Below are 16,996 nucleotides of genomic sequence, written 5' to 3'. Positions count from 1 at the left end.
GCAGCCCCTTGGCTATTGTAACATTGCTATCATGTCCCCCCCTCGTCCTTCTCTTCATTAGACTAGGCCAGGGGTAGGCAACCTCGGCTCTTTTATGACACATGGACTTCAACTCCCAGAAATCCTGAGCCAGCATAGCTGGCTCAGGAATTCTGGGAGTTGAAGTCCATGAGTCATAAAAGAGCCGAGGTTGCCTACCCCGGGACTAGGCATACCCAATTCCAGCAACTGTTCTTTACATGTTTCAGCCTCCAGTCTCCTTCTCCTTGATCCAAACAGGGCTAGCCTCGCCTGAGAAAAATAAAGGCAGATTACAGCTCGTCCTCAACGTAGCGACCAAAGTTACAACGGAAGCCAAAAATGGGACTTATAACCCTGTACTCAAATTTCCAACATCTGCCCCCTCCCCTGCAGTCAGGTGACCGTATGATGGGTGCTTGGCAACCAGGGCCTTTCGCAGCACCCGGTGATCAAGTGACAATTTGTGACATTTTCGGTCAGAAGTCACAACTTGGCAAAAACTGCCCCCCCCCAAGCGAACAAAGGGTTTGCTTAACCATCGCTGCAAAAAAGGCTGCAAAAAATTGGACGTTTTCACTTGGTGACCCACTTTAAGATCATCACCATTTACCCAAATGGTGGATTAGATTACGGTCGTAAGTCAAGGACTACATGTCTAAGAAAGATGTTGGCTGCTTTTTGCCCTCCCCCCCATTGTTGTGAACTTTCTGAAGGCGTGTAGCAGATCAAGCTTGGATATTCTTTCCTTCTGACTTCAAAGGACCACTATTTTATCACTTTCTTTTTTTTTCATCCCATTTTTTCCCCAATCAGGTTAGGGGAGAGAGAGACATTTTTCAATCTTCAGGGATAAAGTCAGAATTTTTTACATGAATGTGGAGCTGTTATAAAGAATCATACAACATTTCAGCTTTATAAGCAAAGAAATTGGAGCCAACTCCTTTCCCTTGGGGGAAAATGTATAAAGTCCAAAGTTAAAAGAGCATAACCATAGGTTCTTAAGAACAAAAAATGGGATGAAAAAAAATAATCTTCTGAATGAATACTTTGGAAGAACTAAAAGCAAAGGCATGAAAAATCAATGGGATTGCGGCAGGGATGTGTGTGTGTGTGTCAGTCATACAAACAGGTAGGAAAATGGAACTACAGCCACATAAGTTCTACACAGTGTTTGTAATATAAACCATGGCCCCAGCTGGGAAGGATTACTTTAACCACATTTAAGAGCAACAAGTTTATTTCATCCCTATATGGATATTTTTCTAATTCATTTCCTTATTTGGGAAAAATAGGAACAGCTGCCACAAGAGCACATAAAGGCAGCATACATCCAGCCAATAAATTTGACATGTGTGCGTGCGCATACATATATTATGTGTGTTTGTGTGTACAGATATTGTTAGAATTTTCTTGTTCCAGTTTTCTAAGCCAGGCCACGAATAAATACAAATGGCAAATTCTTAGTAGTAGTTTATTCATTTAACACGTACCATGGTTGGAGGTAGCCTGCATCATTAGGGGTTTGCCAATAAAGGTATATATGACAAGAGGGCTTTGATGTTCAGATGTGCAGATTCAATTCAGGTGCTCCTACCCTGGGCTTCGATCCCGAGGTGTGTGTTGCATGCGTACATGCAGTCCTCCACTTACGACCCCGACAATTCTGTTGCTAAGCGAGATAGTTGTTGAGCGAATTTTGCCCCATATTACGAGCTTCCTTGCCACAAGTGTTAAGTGAATCACTGCAGTGATTTAAGTTAGTAACACGGCTGCTAAGTGAATCTGGCTGCCCCCATTGAATTTTCTTGTTGGAAGTTCGCAAACGGGGATCACATGACCCAGGGGACACTGCAACCATCATAAATATGAGTCGGTTGCCAAGTGTCTGAATTCTGATCACGTGTCCACGGGGAGGTTGGTCATTAAGTGTGAAAAAAATGGTCCTAAGTCACTTTTTTTTTTCAGTGCCGCTGTTAACTTCAAACAGTCACTAAATGAACTGTCGTAAGTCGAGGATTACCTGTACGTTCGGATGTTGTCCTGAAGTTGTGTGCTTGGCAATGTGGATTCCTCCGTAGGTGTGGATCGATTATGAGGAGCTCAAACTGGAATACGGACATAAAAAATTTCCCTTATCAGCCTAACCTGGCTAAAAGGAGAGCGGGGGGGGGGGGCAGCTTTTAACTTCTAACAATGTATTTAGAGGCAGCAGAGAAAAAACATGAATGGAAGGGGGGGGAAACAGTACATACATTCTGTAATTTTTTTTCATTATTTTTGGTGTGGTTGTCAACAGCTCTGGAGTAGCATGCGCTTTCTCTCTTCATGTATAAACACCTCCTGGCACCATTAACTGGGCCCACTTAGTAACAGGGGTATGTACGCCCAATAAAAGGGATCTGAAGCAAGTAAAGGTGGATAGCAGCTACATCCACAAGGGCCCTGGGTCCTTCTTCTAGGCCAAAACCAGGCACAGCTCTCACCCCTGCCCTGACAAGTTAATTAGACCAGGGCTTTTCAACTTTTTCACCCATTGTACCACTTTTAGGATATGGCAACATCCGAGTACCACCAGTCACCCAGCAAGGTGTCAAAAACTTGATGACCCAAAAAAAGAAAAAGAAAAAGGGAAGTTAATTAGGTACCAAATTTGGGGGCAAAAGTTCTCTGTACTGACAAGAGCCAGATTTGCACAAGGTGAGAAATCAATAGATTTGGGGCAATTCCACATCTTGCAACAATGGAAAAAGGAACTCCAGAAAAGGGACCTCTGATTTGAGCTATCCTATTTCAAACTATGATCTGATTTCTGACTATTTCTGGAGAAGACTTGAGGGAAACACACACACACCCCAATTTAAATATCAAAACAAAACATCAAAATGAATTTGCATTTGTCCGACACCAGAATTGCTATTGAGATGGTCCAACGTGAGAGCATCTCTTATCTCATACAAACATAGTTTAGCAGCGTTTGGGAACAGAAATGTAAAGTTCAGTTCATAGATTTAAAAACTAAAAAAAAAAGATGTAAAAGAGTCTTTATTATTTCACTGCAACTGCAAAGATGTGATGTCTTAATTCAAATTCTTTTAATTGACACGAAGGCGTCTCAACACTGCTAATCCAAAACAAATTTAGAAGACAATTTCCATATGAAATTATAGACCAGCTTTCGTTGAGCTGGTGCCTGCCAAAATAAGCCTGGATTTTAAAACCCCAGACACCAAAGACTGTATAAAATAAGCTTTTATAAAAGCCTATCGGCGGAATACATGCCTGCTTACTCCCAATCCCAATGAGTTCGACGCATTTTATTCCCATGTGTTTCTATGGTTACAGTCTCACCCATCCATTTGGTAAAAGTTTAGACCAACGCAGAAACAACGCTTAAACCAATAACGTATTATATAATAATAATTTCAGCTTAACCCACCAATTGATTTCGCAATCTGTGGATTTTGGGCAAAATACCAGAATATCAATTTATGTACAGGTTAAGGTGGACTATGTACAAAGGAAGTTCAATGTAACTGAAAAATCTGCAGTGAAAAAACATTTTAAATTAAAGACACTGCAAAAAAACCTCTCGGAGGTCCTTCCAGCTGTCTGCCGAGTGAAAGGATTTTGCTTCGGACTTCCCTGCCTGCCCCTTCCACAAAGCAAAGAGCTGGTCTCCTTTTGATTCTTGACAAGTGGTCGGCTTCGAAAGCAATTACGAGAAGCAGAGATTCAGCCAGGAAAAAAAAGCGAACGACCTCGACTGACACAGGTTAACAGCCTTTTCACCACCTGAGAGGCGGCAGAAGATCTGGAATCCACTACCTGGCTTCAACGGCATGGGATGCAGAGGTCACGACCACATCGTCAAAGAATAAGTCTCTGGTTGATAATTTTTCGGTTTATTTCTGCCAAGGCCACAGAAAATACAAATGCTTTTTCGTCAGAGAGATTTGCGTACATGTCTACTTCTTTCTCTTGTTTCTCTGTGGGGAGAAAAGATGCTGCGTGAATCAAGCCCTGGCCTTTGAAGTGGAAATAGGTAGGTATTGAGCATGCAGGTATAAATTCTTACTACACTGAACGCTAATGCAAGCAGCAGCTTGTTGAGCGAGGCAAGAATCCAACTTGTTCTAACAGGGTGCATCAGATGCCTCCAGGCATGGTGAAGAAGCCAAAGAGGTCCCTGTCGTATCCAGTAAAAGTCACATTGCGTTTATGAACATACAGTAAATAAAATCGTAAAACAGGGTCATGCTGGTTCCACCAGGTTATATGGGTACCTTTTCTTTTAGAAAAGTAATTTTGTAGTAAATTGCTTGAAATTTGTGATTTTTCTGTATTCTGAAGTCATGAGTAGCAATAGCACTAAGACTTATATAACGCTTCACAGTGCTTTGCAGACCCCTCTAAGTGATTTACAGAGTCAGCACATTTGCCCCCCAACAGTCGGGGTCCTCATTTTACCGACCTCCGAAGGATGGAAGGCCGAGTCAACCTCGAGCTGGTCAGGATCGAACGCCTGGCAGTGGACAGTGAGTCAGCCTGCAATACTACAGTCTAGCCACTGGGCCACCATGGCATAATTTTGGTAGAGATTTAATTTGGTTTTCCAATTATGTTGGACTGACTGCTAGTTCTAGGAAAAGCTTAAACCTTTCTTGAAAGTGGATTTGATATTTTCTAAGATTGGGTTCAAATGGCATGACAAACAATACAGTGACTTATCGACTCAGTGACCGTGGCATGCAAATGATGGTTTACAGTGCAGCTTGTTGTGCAAAGCAACTGAGTCTTATTCCATAAGCCATGGTTAAATAATGACTTAGCCCAATGTGAGAACCAGGTCTGGAGGCATTCATCTCAAAAATACAGGAAGTCCTTGAGCTAGGACAGGGGTAGGCAACCTTGGCTCTTTTATGACTCGTGGACTTCAACTCCCAGAATTCTTGAGCCAGCCATGCTGAGGGGAAAGGGAGAGGTTTCCAAGCTGAGCCATGCTGGCTCAGGAATTCTGGGAGCTGAAGGCCACGAGTCATGAAAGAGCCAAGGTTGCCTACCCCTGACCTAGGACCACAATTCAGCCCAAAATATCTTTTGCTAAGCAAGGCAGTTAAGAGAGTTTTATGGCCTTTTTTTTACCACAGTTGTTAAGCAAATCTCTCCGGTTGTTAAATGAATCATGCAGTCATTAAGCAAGTCTGGCTTCCCCCATTGACTTTGCTTGTCGAAAGCAGGCTGGGAAGGTTGACAAACAGTGATCATGTGACCTACGACAGCGCAACTGTCATAACTACATGCCAGTTGCCCAGCCCTCCAATTTTGATCGCACGACCACAGGGATGTTGCAGTGATCGGAAGTGTGAAAACTGGCCATGAGTGACTTTTTTCAGTTGTTGTTGTAACATTGGTCACAAAACGGTCTTTAAATCGAGGACTACCTGCAGTGTAATAGCCTCTGACAACCCACTGCCTTCCGGGTACATTGCCTTCACTCCCATCATCCACCAGCCCTCATGGTCAACACTAGACCAACTTTTTTTTTAAAAGGAACATATTGGAAGACTACCTATTTTAAGCATAGCTTATTTTATTTATCTATTTATCTATTCTATCTATAACCGCCCACTTGCTCACGACGACTCTAGGCGGCTTACAGATAAGAAGAACACGATACAGAAAGAAATAAAATAATAAAAAGTAAAATTAAAATAACACAATAATCCCCCGGTATCCCTAATCCGGCGACCACACACACTCAAATCAACCATTTAATGGGCTCCATCCCACTCTGGGTTCCCCACTGGCAAAGCCAGGGCCTTCCGAAAGAGCGGGGGCCAGTCTAATTTCTAATTTACAAAACTATGGAGGTTATCTTATTAAAAAAAGAGAATAATTTTCGTACCTTTCTCTTCGTCGTGCTTTTTAGATGAGGCTGCCTTGGGCCGTCCTCTTCCTCTTCTGCTGTGATCTGATTGACTGTGTGATCTGGATCTTTTTCTGTTTTCCAAGTCTTTATTTACCGCTGGATTGATCTTCTCTCTTTTGACCCTCTCCGTGCGCCTTCTCTTAGCGTCACTTCTGCTTTCTGTGGCGAGACATTTTCAAAGCACACACATCACACACGTTATCAGATCTGGAACTCTTCGGAGATCTTTGCTCCGTCCTGTATTTATTCTTCCGCTCCTTTAGCTTGACAATTAGTTGGAACACCAAGCCTGCGGGCTTTCTTTCAGGTGCAAAAGCAGAACGTCGTCACAAATCAAGCGACCCCCTAAACTCTCCCTTATTTTGGAAGTTGGACAAACTTGTTTTTCCGTAAAAGGTACTTTAAAGCAGGTTGGGGTTTTTTTGTTTTTCCCAACAGAAGAATGTTAACCTGCAAGGAAATCCAGACTGCCCAGCCCCGAAGGAGAGAAACAAAAGAAGAAGAGGAAAAACAGAAACCAGGAAAGTGAAAGGAAGGAGAGAAGACAGATATATTCTTCTCTGCCAATAAAAAGGAGCCCAGCTGATGAAGCAAAACTGTTTAAGAATGTATGGGGAAGAAAGAGAAGCGGTTAAGGGAAAAATGAAAACGAGCAAAGCCCAAGAAGAAAGAATATTTCTGAACTTGAGCGCTGATACCAGGAGAACGATATTCTAGCACATGAATGTCTAATAAAGGTAGTTCTTGACTTACGACCACAGTTGAGCCCAAAGTCTCTGTTGCTAAGCGAGATGGTTGTGTAGTGAGTTTTGCCCCATTTTACGACCCTTCTTGCCACAGTTGTTAAGTGAATCACCGCAGTTAAGTTAGTCATAGGGTTAAGTGAATCTGCTTGTCACTGACTTTGCTTGTCAGAAGGTCGTAAAAGGGGATCACATGATCTTGGGACACTGCAACTGTCATAAATATGAGTCAGTTGCCAAGTGTCTGAATTTTGATCATGTGACCGAGGGGGGGAGAATCCTACAATGGTCGTAAGTGTGAAAAACGGTCGTAACTCACTTTTTTCAATGCCGTTGTAACTCTGAACGGCCACTAAATGAACTGTTGTAAGTCAAGGACTACTTGCATGCAGCAGGTCTGGGGTTAAGAATGCCCTAATTCAGGCATGACTTATATTTAAGAAAGAAATGTATTGTAGCAAAATTCCAATTAAATGCACAATGTTTCAAGTTAATGCCATAATCCTGCTTATACAATATTATGCAATAAAATTGCGGCTTGCATACAAATTTGCCTACAGGACAGTCTTGGGAATGGAACTCGTTCTTAAACTGGGAACTACCTGTATAAAGGTTAATCAAGGAATGATGGCTCTAATCTAAAATCAAAATGGCTCCCGGTTGCCCTCCGGGTGAGATTCAAGGTGCTGGTGATGACCTATAAAGCCCTAAATGGCTTGGGTCCGGGATATCTGAGGGAACACCTGCTGCCGGCATCAAGCTCCCTTCGTCCAGTGCGCTCCCACAGGGAGGGTCTTCTCAGGGTCCCTCCGGTAAGAGATTGCCGGCAGACGACACCCAGGGATAGGGCCTTCTCAGTGGGCGCGCCTGCCCTTTGGAACCAGCTGCCAGTGGAGCTGAGGACTGCCCCCGACCTCCGTTCATTCCGCCGGGACCTGAAGACCTGGCTCTTCGAGCTCTCTGGCCCAGGCTGAGAATTTTAATTTTAGTTTTAATTTTAATTTTAACTGGGGTTTTACTTATGCAGGGACGAATATAATTTTTTAAATCTGTTTTTAACTTTTGTATCTTTGTTTTTAATCACCCTGTAAACCGCCCTGAGTCCTTCTGGAAAGGGCAGTATATAAATGTAATAAAATAAATAAATAAAAATAAAATAAATAAAATACAAAATATCCCTGTTTTTGACACGGGACGCTTGAACGTCTAGTCCTTCAAGTATAGGTGGTCGCAAAAGGGGATCAGGTGTGAAAAACGGTCATAAGTCTCTTTTTTCAATGCCACTAACTTTCTCTAGGACAAAACAACATTTCAACCCGCAGCCTCTGAGGGAAGGACCGTCTGTCCACACTGACAAGATGGCGGACGCCTTGCCCACAGCCCGCAAATGCTGCCGATTCCAAAATGTCTCCTGAATGAATGGCAGGGTCTTTAAGAAGCAGAAGTATACAGGAAGTCTTCGACTTAACGACCGTTCATTTAGTGACCCAAGTTACAACAGCACTGAGAAAAATGACTTCGAGGGCGTTTTTCACACTTAACGACCCGTTCCGGCATCCCCCGTGGTCACGTGATCAAAATTCAGACGCTTGGCAACTGATTTATATTGATGACGGTGGCCGTGTCCCGGGGTCATTTGATTCCCCCTTTTGTGACCTTCGGACAAGCAAAGTCAATGGGGAACTTAACAACCACGGCGATTTCCTGAACGACTGGGTCAAGAAAGGACGTAAAATGGGGCAAAACTCACTTAACAGTCTTCTCACTTAGCAACAGAAACTTGAGGTCATAAAGTGAATTAGAAGGAATACCTGCAGAGGAAGGCAGCTTTTCGGACCGTTTTGCATTCAGGAGCTTCCGACTGATAAATATATATCCACATGGGCAGGACTTGCATGCAACAGGAACCTTAGGAAAATACAAGAAAAAGGGGAGGGCGAGGAAGAGGAAAGGCGAGAATTTGTTTTAATCCCTTTGTCGTCAGGCGATAGGTGTATCATGCGCTTAACAATCTTAACAAGCTCTTAAGTCCTGTGTTCTTTGTCTGGATATTCCTTCTGTGGGGTTGCGGGGGGGGGGGGGGGAGAGAAAGCCCCTTTTATGAAAAGGGTAAGAAAAAAAGAAAAACTTGGAAGCGAGTCAGACTCCCTTCGCTTTGACACCATCTGCTTTATGGAGTAGTTTTGTTTTGCATTAAGAGCCCTGGGGGTGCAGTGGTTAGAATGCAGGATTGCAGGCTGACTCTGCCCAATGCCAGGAGTTCAATCCTGACCGGCTCAAGGTTGACTCGGCCTTCCATCCTTCCCAGGTCGGTAAAATGAGGACCCAGATTGTTGGGGGCAATAGGCTGACTCTGTAAACCGCTTAGAGCAGGGGTGTCAAACTCAATTTCATTGAGGGCCGCATCAGCATTGCGGTTGCCCTCAGGGGGCCGGGTGGCTATGGCCAGGGTGGGCGTGGCTAGAGTGCATACGGCCTACTGGGTGGGCGTGGCCAGCTCTCCATGGTTCGCATCAAGGGTGCCTATGGGGGCCTGGGCAGGAGTGGGACAGATCTGAGGGTCTCTGGCAGAAGGAGGGTCTCTGGGCCAGGGCCAAGGCAGTGGGGGCCTTTCCCTCACTCTTTCCAGGATGGCTTCGCGGGCCACATGAAACCACTTCGCGGGCCGGATCCGGCCCCCGGGCCTTGTGTTTGACATGTCTGGCTTAGAGTATGGAAAGCAGTATGAAGCAGTATATAAGTTTCCTTCCTTCCTTCCTTCCTTCCTTCCTTCCTTCCTTCCTTCCTTCCTTCCTTCCTTCCTTCCCAGTGCTTAGAATGCAGTATTGCAGGCTAACTCTGCCCACTGCCAGAAGTTTGATCTTGGCTGGCTCATGGTTGACTCGGCCTTCTATCCTTCCGAGGTCAGTAAAATGAAGACCCAGATTACTGGGGGCAATAGGCTGACTCTGTAAACCACTTAGAGAGGGCTGTAAAGCACAGTGTAAAGCTGTATATAAGTCTAAGTGCTGTTGCTATTGCATTTCAGTCTATGGAAATTGGAGACTGAATTCCGACTGATTCACTTTTGAATGGAGGAACCTGACAGGGCCTGCAAATTATCCACTGACATCATACAACTGTGGTTATCTCCTTGACAGTAAATCAGCTGCAAAACAAAATTACTTTTGTATGCAGTTCACATCCTTGCAGATGACCTACTCACCAGCAACCATAGTGGACTAGATACTAATTACGTGTTTTAAATAAGACATGCTTTACGATACAAACCCACTGGATTATTTGCCACGGGTTTGGTTTTTTTTTACTGTTTCAACTTTAATGGATTGTTATTAAATCAGGTTTTTTTAGGAAAACAAACATAACGTGAAAGGTTGTAACACAAACAAATTTGGACTGGAAAGAGAAATGCTACGGTATTCAACATTCCTTTTAAAAACTCTCCCTCTGGGTGCTTCGGACAATATTACAGCCACTGCCAGCAGCACAGTTCTTAAAACAATCCATACATTGATGCAGATCAGCCTTTGAATGAGAGATTATAACTGTTCTACTGCAGCTTGCATTCCCACCCACACCCACACCCGGAATTTCTTGCTATTAACAAAGGAGGCCATTCACTATGCACTAAGGATAATTAATTAAGTTGATACTCCCGAAGAACTAGTCCTAAAACTGGAATTTGCATTTTGTTAAAAATAATTTCTTCTGAACAAAAAAAAAAATAGTAGAAAGGCAATTGATGCTGCAATGCTCTTTGGGTGCCATTTTAAATCCAAACTGAGACACAGCATTGATGAATGCGTCTCCTCCTTGAAAAAGCTCTCTGTCAGATATTAGAAAAGCATAACAGAGTGAATTTCCCCATCATGCAGTACATACAAATTTTCAGTTGCAGCTTCCAATGGAGAACAGAGCGATTCAGTCTAAGCAGTTCCGCTGTTTCTGGACAGATGCTGGATTGCATTCAAAATTCTGCTTTTCCAATGGCATTTTCCTTGGTCAGTAACTAAAGCTGCCATTTTCCTGAATAGATCAACCTCCGTTAACAAGGATTTCATTGACTTGCTCTGCTCCAAGAGGCTTTGATATCCTTTTTGTTTATCTTTTTAATTTGCAGCTTTGATGTTAATGGTTCTGGAATCAATTACAATTTAGCTTACATGAACGGGAAGATTTCTTTTTTAAAAAAAATTACAAACCCACAATTTTAGGGTATGAATCCAAACACAGAGAGATTTCTGCCTCTCCTACACCATGGTAATTTTAGGTCAGTGCCATTTGATATTTGCTTTATTTAAATTTCACATTTCCAATTAACAGCAAAGTGTACTGGTTTTGAAATTATTTTTTTATTACAGGAATTGGGGGGAATAGCTTCACCTTGGAGATGAGCATTTTTAAGTACTAAAGAGAGCTAGTATGTTTTGCTGAAGAGAGCATAAGTTCTCCAAGCCTTTTTACATTTCCAGTCTCTTTTGCTAAAGAACAATCCTATTTCATAGGATTTTATTTTGCTGAATAAGATAACACTAACATTAAATATAGAAATAGTCTAACAGCAGCTTCTGGCTTCTTTCTGAAGGTGTGGTTCAGTACAATTCCAAGAAATTTATATTAATATTCATGTAATACAAAGAATGCTCATATATTTATTTTTATCTGACACTGAACATCTCCCAGGCCTTCTTAAAAATTATTTTGACCTGGGAGCGATATTTTGATTCTGGTTCCCTAAGCAGTAGAGCTGCTTATGATCTGATGTTTCAGAAAAGAAACAATTATAGGACATTTCACAAATTAAAAACACAAAACACCCCAAAGGTTTTCATCACAAGAGCTATAAATAGCTCCTCTGAGGCTTTTAGAACAGTGGGCCAAAACAGCATGAGCTGCTCAGAAGAATTAGCTTATAAAGCACTAAAATAAGGCCTTGGGGGGAATGGTTAAAATAAAACAAAACTCCTCCATGACACATTTATACCACAATGAAAGCTCTCCAATTTTGCTTTCTTTGGTCATCATCCAAGACACCCCAAAGAAGGCAAATTTGTTTAGGTTGAAACACTATTTCATGCCCAGTTTAACGTATCAACTTTGGTAAAGGTCTGCAAAACACACAGCCACACAGAAAAGAAGACACATCACAAAAATACACATGCAAACGGAAAACAAATGTAAATATCTTATGAGAACAATACAAATTGTGCTTTCTCAGGAACAAAAGCTCTCTGATTTTGGTGGGAATATATGAATCTTTGCTCTCCTGTATCACAAGCTTGAAGATTAGTACATATGCAAGCACACCCTGTCACTGCAACTTCACATGAGCTCCAAAATCTCACACCTTAAATTGATCAGCAAGGGCATGTTTCTTCCTCCTATGAAGTCCAGTGGCGTTGGCTGTTATTCCTTGATGTAAAGATGATCAGCCTTTGTTGAAATATGTTGTTCCAAGATGAGAGATTATTCTGGTCTGCATTTGTAGGGAGGGTGACTGATTTTGGGACAGAAAATTCAGGTGTTGCAGTATTTTGATACTCTGAATTGTGTAGGATATAATATTTCAGGAAGGGTGCAAAAAAAACAACCTAACAAGGTAATGTATTTTTATCACTAAACATCAGAGAACTATGTAATAGTCCAAGTAAAATGTGTCACAATATAATGAGTATGCCTCCAATTTTTCAGACCTTTTTGGCTGAATTCACCCATGTTATTTATTAATATGCCTTCATGTGGCTTGATTTTTGTTTATCAAACTTATTTGGACCAAGTTAGCATTAGCACTGAATCCTGGGTGCCACTTAGAAGAGCACACTGGAACAGCAATCTGACTCCACCTTAAATCTTTGACTGATGTAGTTCTGGCAGGCCTGGAAGTTTTTTGCTAATTTTTCTCCTGCCTTCATTTTGCATTACATTTAACATCTGGAAACCCCCAAAACATTTTTTGACATGTTGGATGGTTCTAATAAAGTATCAATCAATTGTAATTTGGGTTTGTTTTTTTAAAAAAAAGAGTGATATGACTTATTTTTGTATGTTTTGAAAAATGCTAATAACAACACTAAGTAAATGGGGGGGAGAGAGATAAGAGTATTTTTTTAAAGGGAAACAATATATAGCATTGGATGTTACGCATCACACAGTATTACTAATTGTTAAAAGGACAGTGATAAAAACAGCTTCACTCTTATCCAGATGACGCCAATGCAGAAATGAAGCTGCACGTAGAATAAAAATTGCACATTACAGCAATCATCTCCACCTCATCTTAAGGTGCCCTTTAGATTCCCCAGTGCAGTTTTTAGCTCTTCATTAGGCCATTAACAAAACACAGCAAACACACTGTAGAATAATTAAGCAGCAAGCTGGCAAGAATGCAAAAAAAGCAGTTTTACAATTACACAAATATGTGCACATTGTAAGTATGTGTGTATAATTTTTAACTTTTCCCAGTCTGGCATTGGGAGATCTTAAAGGAAAAATTATATTTTCATTGCTGTTTATCATCACTGTTGGTGCATGGAAGTGGGAAGTCAGGAGGTTATTAGTCATAGGGTAAGTTGTAATCATTTAGCCTTATTTTAATTCCCTATTAAAGCTGCAATTGGTACCCATCATTGTATCTTTGGGGAATAAAGGCCACAGCCTATGATGCCATGAGTGAAATATATCGCTTTATTTAGCCTGAGTCTCCTAAGCACTCAGCTTTATTGGATTTCCTCACATGATAGCATTATTACAGAAGTAAGTTTCTCCCTTCCATTTCCTCTCTGCAAAGGATTATATAGCCCCACATAAAAGTTTTTTTTCCAACTAGGAAACTCCAAATATCTTCCCTCATAGGGGAAGTATTTCAGTGTGCCTGACTGGATCAGGTTTCAAGTTCAACTATAATCAGAATGAGAAATAAACATTTTTGATGCAGGAGCCTTGTAAAACAAATTAAACTGCAAAGCCTCTCACGGGGATAAGCAAAAACGGAGACTTTAGGGGCCATGAAATACCACATCATTAATCAAAGCCGAAATTTCTGAATAATTTGCTATATGGTAGAAAAAGCGCAAGACACCGAGAAGTTACACCAGATCAGTTGTGCCTGAAGCACAAAAAACCCTTCACCTTTACCACAGCAAACAAGTTTGCAATACAGTTGCTGTTGTTTTATGCACTATCTATCTATCTATCTATCTATCTATCTATCTATCTATCTATCTATCTATTCAAACACTGGGTTAGATTTCTTGTTTTTACATCACTGGCAACCTAATTTCCTTCAAATATTTCACAATTACAGTTTCCAGGCTTGCCAGGAGCTGTAATTTCCCAGAATTTCCAACAAAGCATCCAACTTACCGGAAATTCTGCCACTGTAGAAATACTTACACACAAAATAAATTAACTTGTTAGATGAAGTCTAGAGCTGAAAGAGCTTAAGAGGGCCTAGCTTTAGCAAATACCTCATGCATATCAAAACAAAAACAACACAAACAGTAAAAAGGCACAAACAGCTGAAACTCAAATTCAACCTATGCTGGCAGCCAACCCAACTTTTAGGAAAGAAATGTTGCAATCACGCTGCCCCATTAACACAAATACACCTACGATGCTTCCAAAGGAAGCTGCTTCTACGGGCAGTCCTCATTCTGCAACGGCTCATTTAGTGACCACTCAAAGTTACAATGGCACTGAAAAAAGCAACTAGCTTGTGACCATTTGTCACACTTAAGACCACCGCAGCATCCCTATGGTTGAGTGATCAAAATTCAGCCACTGGACAACTGACTCATACTTAGGACAGTTGCAGCATCCCGGGGGTGTGTGTGTGTCACATAATCCCCTTCTGATAAGCAACGTCAATGGGGGCAGCCAGATTCGCTTAACAACCATCTTACTCACTTAACAGCTTCAGTGATTCCCTTAACAACTGTGGCAAGAAAAGGTCGTAAAAGTGGGGCAAAATTCACTTAACAAATGTCTCACTTAGCAACAGACGTTTGGGGCTCAATTGTGGTCGTATGTCGAGGACTTCCTTGTATTACGCTTGCACAGCCTTGTTCTCAGAATTTTAGGGCAGCCCAGATATTGTATCATCTGCCACATAAAACTACCCTGAATTCTCACAAGGTTTTGTCTATCTTATTTTTTTCTCCTATCGTGGAAAACCATTAAGGACAGAAAAAACAGCTGGAAAAATCTCACAGCAGTATCAAGGCTTATTTACTGAAGTACTCTACCCCCCATCCATCAGCTAACCTGATGGCAAGAGGAAACAGAAATACAGAATAAAGATCAGGAGTCTTCAAACTTGGCCCTTTTATGACTTGTTGGACTTCAACTCCCAGAATTCCAGCCTGGCTGAGGAATTCTGGGAGTTGAAGTCCACAAGTCATAAAAGGGCCAAGTTTGAAGACCCGCTGATATAGATGCATGGACATCACACTATTCAGCTGAAGCTGTTGCTGTATTATATTTTTAAACAAAGATAAAAATGTCAAACTCTTACTAGGTTGGCTACATAGTAGCTTCCCAAGTTTTATAAACCTACTTTTAAAAGATCAAAATAAAAAAACTGTGTCATTTTAAACATCAAAAAAGAGGAGATACTTTTTTGTGTTGATTTCTGGGGACCGGTTGGAAAAGTCTCGGCCATTTTCTTGGCATGATTTTTAGAGGTGGTTTGCCATTGCCTTCTTCCTAGGGCTAGGAGGAAGTGACTGGCCCAAGGTCACCCAAGTGGCTTTGTGCCCACTGGTTTATAGCCAGATGCCTTAACAATTACACCAAGCTGGCTCTCATCAAGTATTTACTTATACTAAAACAAAAGTACATAGAATGATTCATTAGAACCATTTTTCCAGCACTCTCATTTCCTCAAAATGCCTTTCTGCATTGTTTCACGACAAATAAAAACCTTGAGTTTGCTTTTGTGGATCACAGATTAAAAACATATATAAGCTTTAAATAAAACAGCCTCTAACTGGTAAACCAGAAGATTGCTTATCTGCATAAAGCAGTATAAACAAAAGGGATTTCCTCCCAGCTCAATGCATTAACAGTAGGCTGATAACTGTAAAACTGACATATTTTTGTTCCAGGGATGGTAACAGATCTAAAGCTCATTAATACCACAAAACATGGTTGGGGAGGACATTTACAGGAAGCAAGGTAATAAGGCAAAAAGCAAAACTATATTTAAGACTCTCTGCCCTTAGTTGGTCTAAAACTGTACTGTCAGCTACTCTAGCAATTTTCTAATTCCTGCCCTGTATGCAAATCTTAATGCAACGGACAATTTCTAAATCAGCATGCAAATAATTTCCCTAGGAAGCAAGTCCTCCTTTTACAGTACCCATCAAGGAGAATTAACGTCACCCAGGCATTTGCAGCCTTTTTCCCTTTTTTTTTCTAGATCACACCTACAGGGATCATCACTGAGGCCTTTATCCAGAAATTTATTCTGCCCCAAACTCTGCAAAACACTACAGAGCAGGGCTTGAAAACCAGGGCAATTGATTTGCACCTTCTCCAACCCAGCGCCTGCCAGAGGTGCTCCAGCTCTCTTAACAAGCCTGGGCCAGGAAGGGCTAAGCTTTTTCCAGAACATCCGGCTGTCAAAAAAAATAAAAAATAAAATAAAATCTGATTTAAAACCTGTGCTTAACCTGACTCGGCTTTGCCTCCCAGCTTTGCATGCGCCAGCCGTTTACCTGTGGAAGGTGGGCTGCCTTTGCAAGAGGAGGGCAGAAAGCAGTGCTTTGGGAAGGGTACAGAAGGGACCCGAGCCATAAGCCATAAGCTCGGGGTGCAAAAGAAGCGGGCATCCTCCCCCTCTCCACAGCACCTGCCCAGACCACGCGGGCAACACACCTGCACGAGACAGGTGTGCTGCCCGGGCAGGAGGATGGACAAAGCCGCGGGGAAGGGAGAAGCGGCAGCGCCTGGGCAGCCGGCTTCCCTGAGCCGGGACAACGCTGCGGCTCTCACCTGCTGGTCGCACTCGGGGCACGATTTGGTGGCCATCTTCACTTTTTTGGCCCGGCCGGCAGACATGCTTCCGCCCAGCTCCGTGGCGGCGCACCGACTGAGCGCGAAGAGCGGCAGCCGAGCGCGCGCGAGCTCGTCCGCCCCGCCCACCTCCCTGGAACGCGGCCCTCGCGCCCGCAGCAGCCAATAGAAAGCAGCCGCTCGAGAGCGCCCCCCCCTTTACTCCCATCACCGTCTCCTTTCTCTTATTTCCAACGCCCCCCCCATACACACGCACGCCTCCCTCCGCCAACGAAGGGGACGCGCATGC

The 16,996-nt window shown here is 42.4% G+C and overlaps 1 protein-coding gene across 1 annotated transcript; it reads right to left on the bottom strand.

Moving 5' to 3' along the window:
* Nucleotides 1-3,049: 3,049 nt before the first annotated feature.
* Nucleotides 3,050-16,767, bottom strand: LOC308672673 (UPF0547 protein C16orf87 homolog). The gene is made up of 4 exons (XM_081335732.1): nucleotides 16,687-16,767; nucleotides 8,505-8,601; nucleotides 5,927-6,109; nucleotides 3,050-4,007 (listed from the first exon to the last, which is right to left on the bottom strand). The coding sequence occupies exons 1-4, from the start codon at nucleotides 16,750-16,752 to the stop codon at nucleotides 3,889-3,891; spliced, it is 465 nt and encodes a 154-aa protein (XP_081191858.1). The 5' UTR covers nucleotides 16,753-16,767; the 3' UTR covers nucleotides 3,050-3,888.
* Between the last annotated feature and the right edge of the window lie 229 nt (nucleotides 16,768-16,996).

The sequence above is a fragment of the Vipera berus genome (genome assembly GCF_964194415.1).
Source record: "Vipera berus genome assembly, chromosome: 10".
Classification (NCBI taxonomy): domain Eukaryota; kingdom Metazoa; phylum Chordata; class Lepidosauria; order Squamata; family Viperidae; genus Vipera; species Vipera berus.
This window is presented reverse-complemented; position numbering and strand designations above follow the sequence as displayed.